The sequence below is a fragment of the Mustelus asterias genome, chromosome 6 (genome assembly GCF_964213995.1).
Source record: "Mustelus asterias chromosome 6, sMusAst1.hap1.1, whole genome shotgun sequence".
Classification (NCBI taxonomy): Eukaryota; Metazoa; Chordata; class Chondrichthyes; order Carcharhiniformes; family Triakidae; genus Mustelus; species Mustelus asterias.
In genome coordinates this window covers 7,887,434-7,902,952 of record NC_135806.1, presented here as the reverse complement: position 1 = coordinate 7,902,952, position 15,519 = coordinate 7,887,434, and the positions used below count along the sequence as shown (strand labels likewise).

General features: G+C 46.5%; 1 protein-coding gene across 4 annotated transcripts in view; it reads left to right on the top strand.

Annotated features, from left to right (window-relative positions):
- The window catches only part of lpar1 (lysophosphatidic acid receptor 1), a 136,342-nt gene extending 121,190 nt beyond the window's left edge, over positions 1-15,152 (top strand). For all 4 annotated transcript variants that reach the window (XM_078214045.1, XM_078214042.1, XM_078214043.1 and 1 more), the window contains one exon: positions 11,337-15,152. In XM_078214045.1, the coding sequence (XP_078070171.1) occupies positions 11,337-11,635 (299 nt within the window). In that variant the 3' untranslated portion in view covers positions 11,636-15,152. The remainder of the gene's footprint in view (positions 1-11,336) is intronic.
- The last annotated feature ends 367 nt before the right edge of the window (positions 15,153-15,519 follow it).

The window sequence follows — 15,519 nt, the reverse complement described above, 5'->3', positions numbered from 1 at the left end:
GGAGCACCCAGAGGAAACCCACGGTGAGAATGTACAAACTCTGCACAGACAGTGACCCAAGCCGGGAATCGAACCAAGGCGCTGTGAGGCAGCAGTGCTATCTACTGTGCCACCGTGCCTGGAAGGCTTGGAGGGGAATTTGCAGGTGGTGGTGTTCCCATTTATCTGCTGCCCTTATCCTTCCAGATGGAAGTGATTGTGAGTTTGGAAGGTGTTGTCTAAGGATCTTTGGTGAATTGCTGCAGTGCATCTTGTAGATAGTACACACTGCTGCTACTGAGCGTTGGTGGTGGAGGGAGTGCATGTTTGTGGATGTGCTGACTAATCCTCTGCATCCTTGGAGGAGTCGGCTAATCGCTGGAGGTATTTTTGCAGCTCTGAAAGCTTTCCAGAATTTTATCCCTCTATTCTAACATTACTATTTCATTGGCCAGCTCTTTAAATTTGGCTGGCGTTCCATTTTCTCCTGTATGGAGTGCTTCCGAGGCCAAATCTATACCTGGAATCCTGAGAAAGTCGCAATGAATCTTGCTGAAAAGGGAGATGAGCTGCTGAAGCTTTTTGACTTGTACTCATCAGGACAAATGCAAGAATACCAAATTTCAAACATAGTATGAATTGTGATTGTTTGAAATTGACGTTCTTGGATTTGTCCTCATGAGTACAAGGGGAAAAACTTCAGCAACACGTCTGTTTCCTCTTTTCACCAATATTCAAGTTCTGTAATCCCGATGTACTCAAAATGAGCTTGAACATGGGAAGAGGCCATTCAGCCCCTTGAGCCTGTTCCGCCATTTACTAAGAGCTGTTCCATATCCAGCTAATTTAGCACCATTTTGCTTAATACCTCTGGTGAACGAAAATCTACCAATGACTAATTGCCATGATTTATTGAGCCTGAGAACCCTGGGTGCGTGGATCAAGGCAGGTGGGAGTGTGCGCAGGGAACCTCCGCAAACACATGCCTGCTCGGAACATCCTGGAGCAGACTGCTGAGCGCTTCGGAATTCCAGGATTGTGCAGTATGCAAGTTGGAATTTTAGTCCAAAACATGTCTTATCAATTCTCTGGCAGATTGAAGTATCAGTCTCTCACATTGTGCTCTGTAACTCTTCCATATTGCTTGTGCCATCCTACACACATCAACGATTTTTGAAGGACTTCATTGCTTGTCTGGGTATTTTGAGGTATTTCTGATGAAGGGCGTGTGATGCTCTTTGCTTTTTACTCGTCACCCTGTCAGTATTTTTTTATATTCATTCACGGGACATGGGCGTCACTGGCTGGGCCCAGCATTTATTGCCCATCCCTAGTTGCCCTTGGAGGGCAGCTGAGAGTCAACCACATTGCTGTGGGTCTGGAGTCACATGTAGGCCTGACCGGGTAAGGATGGCAGATTTCCTTCCCTAAAGGGCATTAGTGAACCAGATGGGTTTTTTCGACAATGGTTTTATGGGTCATCAGTAGATTTTTCTTTTAATGAGTTTAAATTCCACTATCCGCCGTGGTGGGATTCGAACCCGGGTCCCCAGAACATTAGCTGAGTTTTTGGAATAATACCACTAGGCCATTGTCTCCCCTGGATTTTTTCCGTTGCCTAGTTGAGTCCATGCTGAGGGGACTCCTGTCGTGAATTGTCTCCCGCAACCTTTGTTGTTGAGGTTGGCTAAAACCTTATTTATTTCACACAGGTTCTCGAGGGTTGGGGTGCTGAGCTCTTCATTTGTCGTTCTGAATAACTTGCCGATCGTGACAGGAAGGATATGACCTTCACAGGCCTGGATAGAGTGGACGTGGGGAAGTTGTTTCCATTAGCAGGAGAGACTATGACCCAAGAATGTAGCTTCAGAGTAAAGGGGCAACACTTTAGAACCGAGATGAGGAGGAATTTCTTCAGCCAGAGGGTGGTGAATCTGTGGAACTCATTGCCACAGAGGAGGCCGGGTCATTGAGTGTATTTAAGACAGAGATAGATAGGTTCTGATTGGTAAGGGGATCAGAGGTTATGGGGAAAAGGCAGGAGAATGGGGTCGAAAAACTTGTCAGCCGTGATTGAATGGTGGAGCAGACTCGATGGGTTCAATGGCCTAACTCTGTTCCTGTATCCTGTGGTCTTATGAACCCTCTAGAATACCTGGCCTGTTCCACACGGTCGCGATACCCTCTGATGTGCAGTAACTACCTCCCGTAGACCACGTGACTGCCAATCACTGCTGGAGTGGGCAGCTTCCTCCAGAGCTGATGTTAGATTAGCTGGTTAGGAATCCCGCTGCTGTGATATATGTGTATGTATTGTATGTTGGAGTTTGGGGTGCGGACTTTCCCTTTAAGACTGTGCAGGTTAGGCGACCCCTGGGCAATTAGCTCCTCCCAGTGTGGGACCCCATTGGGCAATCTTAGACCAGACTGTGAATGAGGGCACCTTCAATAAACAGCGCCCAGTATTGAAGTACTCAAGCCCACCCCGTGATTCGTAGACCATGGGGGCAGACATAATGCCCACCAGTTTGATTTGTGCTGCCTCTGATCTGTCCACCAACCTCGTTGTTGCCTGTAACGCATAATCTAGGCTCCAAGTCATTTGACAGGATTGTTCATTGAACGAAATAGAGGCACGGAGGGAGATTTGACCAAAAACATAGTCAAAATTGGAAAGAAGTCGTAAGGAGTGTCTCAAGAGAGGAAAGTGAGGGGGAGAGGTGGAGAGATTTGGGAAGGGAATTCCGGAGCTTGGGGCCCAGGGAGCAGCCAATGGTGGAGCAACCGATTGCAACCTGACCATGGACTGCAGCGGTTCAAGAAGGCCACTCGCCACCAACTTCTCAAGAGCACTGAGGAATGGGCAATAGATGCTGGCCTAGCCAGCGACGTTTACACCCCGTGAACTCATTCATAAAAATGTCAATGTGACATACATTCATACAGAGGGATCTGTACTCTGCAGACTAAAGGAACATGTCCAAACTCTGCGTCTTTTTATGCCACAGCTGGGAACTTGCCTGTGTGGAGTTTGCACGTTCTCCCCGTGTCTGTGTGGGTTTTCTCCGGGTGCTCTGGTTTCCTCCCACAGTCTGAAAGATGCGCGGGTTCGGTTGATTGGCCATGCTAAATTGCCCCTTAGTGTCAGGGGGGGTTAGCAGGATCAATGAGGGTTACGGGGATTGGGCCTGGGTGGGATTGTGGCCTGTACTGACTCGATGGTCCGAATGACCCTCCTCCTGCACTGTAGGGATTCTATGGTTCTTCTATAGTTCTCCGTGACAACACTTTGGCCAATTAGAGTCAACTTGCCTGCCAACCAGCCTCCTTTTCACTGCAGCGTAAATTGTTGTGTGTTTGAAATTGCCCTGTTCTGCAGACACCAATGCACCTGCTGCAAGGCGGGTTAATGGTTTTGAGCTGCAGCAGCATCGCTGGATCTTCCTCCTGTGGGAAGGGTTTCAGTTTATCCGACACATTCTGCTTCTTTTGATCCTCTGCTCACATTCCATTTTACAGAAAGCAAAACACACTGGGGCATACAAGAATGTGCTGCTGGGCTCCTGACATCTTCTCACTCACGTTGATGATTATCAGGGAAAACATTGGGGCTTTTGTCTCTTTTCAGTCCGCAGTGCGGTACGATTTCAAAGCCATGTATTTCAGTACAGCTCCGACTCTCTGAAGCCAGTTTTGTAATGAGTGTAGACGTGGAGGTGGGGGGGGCATTGCGTGACCATCCTAGTGTCCGTCTTTCCTGGAACTCCATGTTTGAATCCCTCCAATTAAGTTTCAGGCCCCCCAAACAACTCTTATCAAACTCACAGGTGACGGCCTACGAGGCTATGACAAAGGTAAACTATTCCTCCTCATGTTTCTTGACCTGTCTCCGGCCTTTGTCTTGGTTAACCCCATCCTCCTCCATCGATACCTGTGCACAGCCGTCCAGTGGGGTGGGACGCACTCACCTTGGTTCCATTCTTATCTGCTCATAGCCAGAGAGCCACTTGCTGAGGTTTCTCTTCCTGCTCCGTTACCTCTGGTGTGCCTCAAGGATCTATCCTTAGAATCGTAGAATATCATAGAATCCCTACAGTGCAGAAGGAGGCCATTTGGCCCATCGAGTCTGCACCAGCCACAATCCCACCCAAGCCCTATTCCCATAACCCACATATTTACCCTGTTAATCCCCCTAACACTAGGGGCAATTTAGCATGGCCAATCAATCTAACACACATCTTTGGACTATGGGAGGAAACCGGAGCACCTGGAGGAAACCCACACAGACACGAGGAGAACGGGCAGACTCCGCACCGACAGTGACCCGAGGCCAGAATTGAAACCGGGTCCCTGGTGCTGTGAGGCAGTAGTGCTAACCACTGTGCCACCCTTGGCTCCTGACTGCCCTCGATGGCATCATCTGAAAACACGGTGGAGGCGGCACGGTGGTTAGCACTGCTGCCTCACAGCTCCAGGGACCTGGGTTTGATTCCCGGCTTGGGTCACTGTCTGTGCGGAGTCTGCACATTCTCCCCGTGTCTGCGTGGGTTTCCTCCGGGTGCTCCGGTTTCCTCCCACAGTCCGAAAGATGTGCGGTATAGGTGGATTGGCCATGCTAAATTGCCTCTTAATGTCCTGGGGTGCGTAGATTAGGGGGACTAGTAGGGTAAATATGTGGGGTTACGGGGATAGGTGGAGATGTGGTCGGTGCAGACTCGATGGGCCAAATGGCCTCCTCCTGCACTGCAGGGATTCTATGAATGTTATGGCCGTTCTCGCCAGTGGGATTTTCCCATCCCATTGCAGTGAATGGAGGCAAATTCACCAACTTTGCTGCAATGGGAGCGTGGCGTGAACAGCCAGTAAGTGCCCAGTGTTCGTTTTCACCCGTATTCTGCCAATGTCCAGCTCCACCCTCAACTCCAACTCTTCTCCAACTCCTCCACTCTCTGTCTATTATCAGACTGTTTCCCTGACATCCAGTACGCGGTGAATTAAAATGTCCTGCTATCAGGAAGAGTGGGGCCATTGCCTCTTCCTGCTCCCTGTTCCGACTCCTTGCCTCTCGTTGGCTGTGGCTGAGCCAGACTCTTCACAATCTTGGGGTCACCATAGAACCATAGATTCTATAGATTCTCACACTCCTATAAATTTCCTGCCCCTTAACCGAAATCAATGCCCCCTGATTACTGATCCCTCTGCTAAGGGGCAAAGTTCCTCCCTATCCACCCTATCTGTGTCTTCCTCCTCCTGGGAAGAGACGGCAAGATTGAAACAAATGACAAAACTTTTGGGGTTGGATAACGTTTTCAGTGGTTAGTTCCCTTTTCAAACTTTAATCATGTTTCCCCCTCAATTTTGCAAGAACGTAATCCTCAGAACTGAGAACATTGCATATTGTTTCAGTTTGCCTGATTTCCTGTAACGCAAGCTGAAATTGTTGATTAATTGGCAATGGAAACAACTCCGAGGCCACAGATCAGATTAAATGTTTCATTTTCCTTGTGGAATTTCTCTTTGCAAAGTGAGATTGGGCCGGTTTTGAAATGTATTAACTGCAAAGCGCAGGGTCTAGATTGCCATTTTAGTTCAGGAGTGTGTGCCACAGAATCAGATTCTTTGATGAGATATTATTTGATTTGATTTGATTTATTATTGTCACGTATTAACATACAGTGAAAAGTATTGTTTCTTGCGCGCTATACAGACAAAGCATACCGTTCATAGAGAAGGAAAGGAGAGAGCGCAGAATGTAATGTTACAGTTATAGCTAGAGTGTAGAGAAAGATCAACTTAATGCGAGGTAGGTCCATTCAAAAGTCTGACAGCAGCAGGGAAGAAGCTGTTCTTGAGTCGGTTGGGGCGTGACCTCAGACTTTTGTACCTTTTTCCCGAAGGAAGAAGGTGGAAGAGAGAATGTCTGGGGTGCGTGGGGGTCCTTGGTTATGCTGGCTGCTTTTCCGAGGCAGCGGGAAGTGTAGACAGAGTCAATGGATGGGAGGCTGGTTTGCGCATTAAACCCAGAACTCGGTCTGCCTGTTCAGATGGATGTGGAAGATCCCATGCTGCTATTTAGATAGAGACAGGAGAGATGCTATGTTCCTGGCTAATGCTCATTCCTCCAAATACCAGCATCTAATCATATTAACTCACCATTTACAAAGTTTACAGTTTGAAAGTTTATTTATTATTGTCACAAGTAGGCTTACATTAACACTGCAATGGAGTTACTGTGAAAATCCCCTAGTTGCCACACTCCGGCGCCTGTTTGGCTTCACTGAGGGAGAATTTAGCATGGCCAATGCACCCTAACCAGCACGTCTTTCAGACTGTGGGAGGAAACTGGAGCACCCGGAGGAAACCCACGCAGACACAGAGAGAATGTGCAGACTCCGCACAGACAGTGACCCAAGCCGGGAATTGAACCCAGAGCCCTGGCGCTGTGAGGCAGCAGTGCTAACCACTGTGCCCATGTGCGTGTCAGGCTGTTGCGTGTGTACAGAGTGTGCGTGTCAGGCTGTTGCGTGTGTACAGAGTGTGCGTGTCAGGCTGTTGCGTGTGTACAGAGTGTGCGTGTCAGGCTGTTGCGTGTGTACAGGGTGTGCGTGTCAGGCTGTTGCGTGTGTACAGAGTGTGCGTGTCAGGCTGTTGCGTGTGTACAGAGTGTGCGTGTCAGGCTGTTGCGTGTGTACAGAGTGTGCGTGTCAGGCTGTTGCGTGTGTACAGGGTGTGCGTGTCAGGCTGTTGCGTGTGTACAGAGTGTGCATATCAGGCTGTTGCGTGTGTACAGAGTGTGCGTGTCAGGCTGTTGCGTGTGTACAGGGTGTGCGTGTCAGGCTGTTGCGTGTGTGCAGAGTGTGCGTGTCAGGCTGTTGCGTGTGTACAGAGTATGCGTGTCAGGCTGTTGTGTGTGTACAGGGTGTGCGTGTCAGGCTGTTGCGTGTGTACAGAGTGTGCGTGTCAGGCTGTTGCGTGTGTACAGAGTGTGCGTGTCAGGCTGTTGCGTGTGTACAGAGTGTGCGTGTCAGGCTGTTGCGTGTGTGCAGAGTGTGCGTGTCAGGCTGTTGCGTGTGTGCAGAGTGTGCGTGTCAGGCTGTTGCGTGTGTGCAGAGTGTGCGTGTCAGGCTGTTGCGTGTGTGCAGAGTGTGCGTGTCAGGCTGCTGCGTGTGTACAGAGTGTGCGTGTCAGGCTGTTGCGTGTGTACAGCACAGTCCCCAGCTGGGACTTGGATGCCAGAAGATGTTAATGGTGTGCGTGGGGGGACTTTGCCAAGTTGCCCTGCCTGAGCTTGGTTGTGCCTCACTGTAATGCAACGCATGGGCCACTGCCAATAGAGCTATCTGATTTAGAACAGTGAAATTAGCCATTTATATCCACTACATTTTTAATATAATGAATTTTCAGTGAAATGCTTCAATGCGTTAATACTTTGCTGATTTAACTGTTGTACATATGGTTTATTCAATTGTATAATTTTTGGATTCTAAACCTTCTTAAGGGTCCACAGTTCTGATATGTTTCTCTTTCACCTCGAGTGAATCGACAGTTCCAAACTGGAAGGTGGGATTAGAATTAGTTTTTTTCAGCTGGTGAGATGGGCTGAATGGCCTCTTTCAGTGCTGTAACTTTTCCATTGTCCTAAGTATGAGCTGAGTGCATAGATTCTGATTTAAATGTACCAGCTTAGATATATATATATGCCTACTAAAGAGCTAATATTGTTAAAAGATGTCGTTCGGGTGAATTAAGGGATTGCTTCTAGTTGGCACAGATGACCAAAGTGGAGTTGATGTAAACAGCAGCCATGGTCTTATTGAAAGGGGCAGCAGACTGAAGGGGCCGAGTGGCCTACTGCTGCTCCTATATATTTTTTGCTCCTATGTTATTAGACTGCAGCAAGTTAAATGGTTAAAAAATGTCAAGCTGTGTGAATAAACCTGTACAAGTCCTAGTAAATGATGGTGACGTTCCTAAAGACATAGTTCGAGTATGAACATTGTGTGAAAAGGTACAGGGCAGGATTTTACAGCCCCGCTCGGGTGAGACTGGAAATTCCCCGCCTGAGGTCAGCAGAGATTTCCGTTTGTTAACACCTCGCCCGCTCCCATTCCGTGGCAGGCGAGGTGATAGAGTTCCGGCCACTGAGTAAAGCAGTTAAGGAAGTTGAGGTTGACGAACCCAAGCTTTAGGTTAGTGAGATTTGAGGTAGTGTACTGGAGTGGCACAGTGGTTAGCGCTGCTGCCTCACAGCGCCAGGGACCCGGGTTCGATTCCCGGCTTGAGTCACTGTCTGTGCGGAGTCTGCACGTTCTCCCCGTGTCTGCGTGGGTTTCCTCCGGGTGCTCCAGTTTCCTCCCACAGTCTGAAAGACGTTAGATTCATTGTCCATGCTAAATTCTCTCTGTGTACCCAAACAGGTGCTGGAGTGTGGCAACCAGGAGATTTTCGCAATAACTTCATTGCAGTGTTAATGTAGGCCTACTTGTGACTAATAAATAACTTTATTTTGGTGATGGCACTGGGCTAATGCTCTGGAGAGGAGAGCATCAGGTAGAATTGAACCGTAACTAATTAAGAACTTCATTTCATGGATAAATCTTGGTCGAAAGTTAGTAGTCCTGTTAATCGTCTTTTCATGTGCTTGTCCCAGTAATGCCGACCTTGTAACGATCGTCAATTGTCGTTTAAAAAAAAAACCCCATCTGTTTCACTCATGTTTTTTAGGGCAGGAAATCTGCCGTCCTTACCTGGTCTGGCCTACATGTGATTCACAGCATGTAACTGCCCTCTGCAAAAGCCTACCAAAGCACTCAGTCCAAGGGCAATCAGGGATGGGCAACTCCAGAAATTTTGTATTTACATCTATTATATAACTTGTATATACAAGAAAGGAGTTAAATAGAACAAGGAAAATAACAAAGAAAATTTCAGCACAGGAACAGACCCTTCGGCCCTCCAAGCCTGCACCGACCATAAATTGGTGGATGGAGCTATTACAAGGGGGCATAACTATCGGGTTCATGGTGGGAGATATAGGAAGGATATCCGAGGTAGGTTCTTTACTTAGAGAGTGGTTGGGGTGTGGAATGGACTGCCTGCAGTGATAGTGGAGTCAGACACTTTAGGAACATTTAAGCGGTTATTGGATAGGCACATGGAGCACACCAGGATGATAGGGAGTGGGATAGCTTGATCTTGGTTTCAGATAAAGCTCGGCACAACATCGTGGGCTTAAGGGCCTGTACTGTGCTGTACTGTTCTATGTTCTATGACCATGCTGCCCGCCTGAACTAAAATCCCTTACCCTTCCGGGGACCATTTCCCATCCTATTCGTGTATTTGTCAAGATGCCCCTTAAAACTCACTATCGTATTTGCTTCCACTACCTCCCCCGGCAACGAGTTCCAGGCACCCACTGTGTAAAAAATCTCTGTTTGGAATAAAGCTTGGATAAGAGGAACAGGAACCTGATATTGTGAACTTTGAATTAAACGAGATGTGAAGTAATATTGGGTTTTTCAAAATTATTATTCTTCACAAATTACCATCATGTCACCATCGTCCCCTGAATTAATGCATCAAAGGATAGAGGAAGGATGGAGGGGTGTGGGGAGGGGGGAATGAAGGAGTGGGGGGGAGTGGGGGTTGGGGGAGGTGGATAAACCTCAGGATAACCTCAGGATAAATTTTCACCATTTGAAATTGATAAGTAACGGAACGGAATTGATCTCAAAGTGCAAAATAATATCACTCAGCTGATGGGGATAAATTCTCCTGGCTCAGAATTAAAGCAAAAAAAGATTTCAGACACTGGAGATCAGAAATAAAAACAAAAGTGCTGGATTCACTCTGCACATCAGACAACATCTATGGAGACGGAAAAGTAGTGTTAACATTTGAGGTTCAAATCCTGATGTGGGAGCAGGTAGTGTGAATTAAAGCTTTTTCATTTATTTAGTGTCACAAGTCGGTTTACATTAACACTGCAATGAAGTTACTGTGAAAATCCCCTAGTCACCACACTCCGGCACCTGTTCGGGTACACTGAGGGAGAATTTAGCACGGCCAATACACCCTAACCAGTATGTGTCTGGGACTGTGGGAGGAAACCGGAGCACCTGGAGGAAACCCACGCAGACATGGGGAGAATGTGCAAAACTCCCACATAGACAATGACCCAAGCCAGGAATCGAAGCCGGGTCTCCGGCGCTGTGAGGCAGCAGTGCTAACCACTGTGTCACCGTGCCACCCTTTATCTTCTACATTATTAAGAGTGACTTTTTCCCACTCTCTTTCTGTTGGTATCCTTCACTCATTTAAGGGCAACCACACTTGATAAGTGTGAATGTGTAATGTATAATCCACATCTGCAATATTTGGTCATAGAATCATAGATTCCCTATGGTGCGGAATCCCTGAAGTGCAGAAAAAGCACTGACAACAATCCCACCCAGACCCTATCCCCATAACCCCATCTATTTACCCTGCTATAGTCCCCCTGACACTAAGGGGCAATTTAGCATGGCCAATCAACCTAACCTGTGCATCTTTGGACTGTGGGAGGAAACTGGAGCACCCGGAGGAAACCCACGCAGACACGGGGAGAATGTGCAAACTCCACACAGGCAGTGAACCATCATAGTTACGGTTAAGAAGGAGGCCATTTGGTCCATCGTGTCTGCACTGGCTCTCCAAATTATGGCCATTCCCCTGCCTTTTCCCCGCACCCCTGCACATTCGGTAAGATGGAGAAATTGTAGTTCTTGGGAAGCTAGTCTGAAGTTTGTCATGTTTCCGGAATGTATAACAAAATGGCTGTTCTGCACTCGACTCCCTTTGCCAAGACTGAATGCCGTGTGCTGGAACCTGATTAAAACATGGATAGTGTGAAAGGGAAGCAGTTTGTGTGGAGCATAATCACTGGCATGGACCAGTTGGGCTGAATGGCCTCGTCCCTGTGCTGTGAATTCTCAGTGTGCACAGTAAGAGGTCTCACAGCACCAGGTTAAAGTCCAACAGCTTTATTTGGTAGCACGAGCTTTCGGATGGAGTGCTGTTTCTTCATCAGGTGAGTGGAGAGGTAGATTTCACAAACACGGCGTATTTAGACAAAGACTCAATTGCAAGATAACGGTTGGGATGTCAGTCTTTACAGGTGATCAAGTCTTTACGGGTACAGACAGTGCAAGCGGAGAGAGGGATAATCACAGGTTAAAGAGATGTGAATTGTCTCAAGCCAGGACAGTTAGTAGGATTTTGCAAACCCAGGCTTCTTACTGTGCCCACCCCAGTCCAATGCTGGCATCCCCACATCATTCTAAGTGTGTAATTTTTGTTCTGTTGTTCACTCTGTTTAGGGGCGTTTATCATCTGCTGGACCCCCGGCCTGGTGCTGCTGTTGCTGGACGTGTTCTGCCCCACGTGCAAAGTCCTCACCTACGAGAAGTTTTTCCTGCTCTTGGCCGAGTTCAACTCCGCGATGAACCCCATCATTTACTCCTACCGCGACAAGGAGATGAGCGCCACCTTCAAGCAGATCCTGTGCTGCCAGGGCAACGAGGGCAGCAACACCGCAGCCGAGGGCTCTGACCGCTCGGCCTCCTCCCTCAACCACACCATTCTGAGCGGCATCCACAACGACCATTCGATGGTGTAAAACCGGAGCGGGAGAAAGGGTTCGCGGCTGCCCACTGCCGGGATCGAGGAGACGGCCAGATGTGAACCAGCTGTGGACGCGTGAATTAAACACTGAAGACTAAATGCTAAATAAGCGCCAGGGGCCTATTGACAAACTAATATGAGACTTTGTTGACAAGTATTTCTGCTTTAGTCGGACCTAGTGTGAGACACCGTAACACCCGTTGACATCTTAAGTACTTATGTTGTATTACCTGCTAAACTGTAGAAATTATAGCTTATTAAAAATATAATAAACCTATTTTATTCACCTCCCCACCCCCACCAACCCCCATCAGCATGCTTGAGATGGACTTTGTCGAGCAGGCAGATTCGACCTTTTAATGCTTCATGTTAGTACACTGAAAAACAAAATATTATGATCATTAAGAAGAGCTTTTATTGTATCTCTCTAAAGAGACTGTTGGCAGTTCTTTGCCCTTTGGAATGCACACACTCTGTCATTCATTAGCAATATCTCAGAATGCGTGCTTTCTTTAATCCCCCTTTTTTAATTTAAAAATAACAGTTGCTCCCATGCCGATCCAGTCAGTTTTGCTTCCAATGTTTTATCCAGGGGATTTTCACAGTAACTTCATTGCAATGTGAGTGTAAGCCTACTTGTGACTAATAAATAAACTTTTTAACTTTAAAAGGACGGTCTATCAGAGCAAACGGTACATACAGATGACTATTCGGTGTCAGCAGGGGAGAGTTGTGTTTTGTGAAGCATTCTGAGTTTCAATCGCAGTTGGGACCTCCTGAGTAAATAGTTCATCACTTCCTGCATTGCTAACACATTCTCTCCATCACACCGATTACCGCGTTGCAGTCACGGCTGTAAGTGGAGCAAATGAAAAGGTTTTTTAAAAAATGCACAAATCTGTCAGCAAAAAAACCTAAAGGTGAACTATTTATTGAATATGGTCTGGCGGGTGTGCTTTAACAGGATGATGTTGAGTTGTGTTGACCCGTTGTTTGATTTCCCGATGGCTCCCTGTGAAATCTGGGTCTGGGAGATGCTGCGTTGATACGTCCTAGGATCTTTGAACAGATTAAGGTTTGCCATGACAAGGTAATGCCAATCTGCACCGGGCATTGTTAGTGCCAAAATCTGTGTTACCAAATATTTGATGGTGTTACATTCGTGGGAGTAACCTCTCATTTTGAGTTCTACTTCCAAATACCAAGTTTCCTGGTTGATACATTTCCCTGCCAGGTACCTGATTAAGTTGGAGAATTACCTACTGGAATCTCAAGCACATTCCTAATGACTAAAAGGATTTCCTAGCAAATAAGAATGGACGATGCATGATAATGGCATGGCGTGGGAATACAATGGTTCTTTGGAATGCATTCCTTGGAGCAGCACCATGAACCAACTCCACTGTCTGCGATGGACGTGTATACCAGTGCTTGGTTACATTGCACTCATGAATGGAACGATTGACCAGAATGGGAAACCATCCCGGCTGCTGTGCTGCAATTTTTATACAAATTGCCGGGATGAGGGGGTTGGAAAGATTGCCTTAAAAGGTCGGTTTGATAATCTCATCGTTGGTGAATGCAATTTTGCCTGGGTTTTGTTTTTGATTAACCTATAGGTGCCTTAATTTGGGTGACTTAAGTTCCTGCGGTGTCCCCATGCATTGCTGGACCGTTATTACAATCTGTAACGTGCATTGGCAGATAGTCATCTCTGCAAGTCTCATTAAATGATGCACCAGGACTGGAGATTTTGACCTGTATTCCTTTTCCAAGTCTTTGCTATTTAGTAAATTGTTTTGTACATTTCCTGAATTAGGTACAATTTATACGAGTATTTTTATTGTTGTTTTTAACCAGGCAAGGTGCTTTTTTTCTCCTCTTCAAAAAGACAAGAGTTACAGCACCCAGATTGTTGCTCGGAGTAGTTTCTCTAAATTATACCAGGTTTCATATTCAGTTTAATCTCCGGGTAATACTGCTTTGTCACAAGCTATGTAATCATTCTGCAACTTAGTGCACAAGGAGTTGGAGGTAGCGCTGTGCACCAGTAGGGTAAAATAATAGTCCTGATAGTACTTACTACAGAAACTATTCACCACTACATAATATAACTATTTTAATGTAAGCAGGTCATTATGTATTGTCTTTGTAGCAGTACCTAGTGCCAGTATGTGTTTTACATAACTAACCTTTTAAATTTGTATTAGTAAATGCAACTGGACATTTCAGTATTGATTTATGTATTGTGTTCTAACATTTTCCCTTTAATTCAGAACTGAATCCGCTTTTTTGTTCATGCATATGAATTAGCCGGATCTTTTTATGTTGTTGTGGCTTAATCCAGTCTCGTCCGCCTATGGGACATCTGTAAAAGCAAAAGGGGGAAACCTGGTCCAGGCTGGGAACGGAGGTGGAGAGAGAGAGCTTAGAGTGCAAAGCTCGCACTGTTTGGGATAGTCATTAGACTGTGGAAACGCAGTCATTTTTAGGAGGTGCTAAGTAGAGCGGTTAGCACTGGTTAGCACTGCTGATTCTCAGCGCCAGGGACCCGGGTTCAATTCCGGCTTCGGGTCATGTCTGTGTGGAGTTTGCACGTTCTCCCCATGTCTGCGTGGGTTTCCTCCGGGTGCTCCGGTTTCCCCTCTCAGTCCAAAGATTGGAAGATTAGGTGAATTGACCATGCTAAATTGCCCTTTAGTGTCCAAAGATGTGCAGGTTAGGCGGATTGGCCATACTAAATTGTCCCTTAGTGTCCAAAGATTAGGTTTATGCAGGTTAGATGGATGGATTGGCCAAGCTAAATGTGCGGGGTTATGGGGGTAAGGGTGGGTGTTAAGCCTGTGCGGGATGCTCTTTTGCAGGGTTGGTGCAGGCTCGATGGGCCGAATAGCCGCCTCCTCCACTGTAGGGATTCTATGAAAGTGTTCCAATTTTTATTTTGAGAATTGTCAAATTAAGAATTGAATTGTGGACTGCCCATGGCTGGGAAATTCCTCCTCTTCCTGTTCCTCTCCTTCCCCCGCCTTCCCGTATGTAAACGGGAAGTTTCCATTCATAAATGGACGCACTTCCTGAAACATAGCGAAATGGGAACAGATCCCAGGACCTTCACCAATCAACACGCTAACTTGTTTTTCTTCGTAATTCTGTAATGTAACATCTGAGACTCCATTTGCAAAATGTCTTTTGTGACCAATCCTAATTTTAAAGCTATAAAAGCTATTCTGGAAGGTTAAATATTAATAATTAAAAAAAATTGCGTAACACTTCACGTAATGGCTTCCTTCGAAAGCGTGAAAGACTTATTTGAACCTTTCCAAGACTTAGGACCACTTTTGCAGATATGTTCTCTATGTAAAAATTATGGTGCAAATACCATTATCTTAACGGTCAAAGCATAATCGATTAGCTCTGCATAAACTGATAACATTTTATTTCCAATTCCCCTTGATGTTTCCTTCTGTGTTTTTTTTTACAAAAAATAAAAAAACTCCATGGTTTTGGATGGAAATGTGTTGACAAATTCTTTGACCTTTTCTTCATATTTCAGCTTGGTCTATGTTGGCCTGATGCTACATTATTTATCGGGAAAGGCCGTGGGAAATGCAGAACTTTGGCACAATTTGGGAAATCGAGGGACAGAATTTACCTGGTGACTGGTTTGCCATCAAATGTTAAGTGGTAGCCTTACGGTAGCACAGTGGTTAGCACTGCTGCTTCACAGCTCCAGGGACCTGGGTTCGATTCCCAGCTTGGGTCACTGTCTGTGTGGAGTTTGCACATTCTCCTTGTGTCTGCGTGGGTTTCCTCCGGGTGCTCCGGTTTCCTCCCACAGTCCAAAGATGTGCGGGTTAGGTTGATTGGCCATGCTAAAAT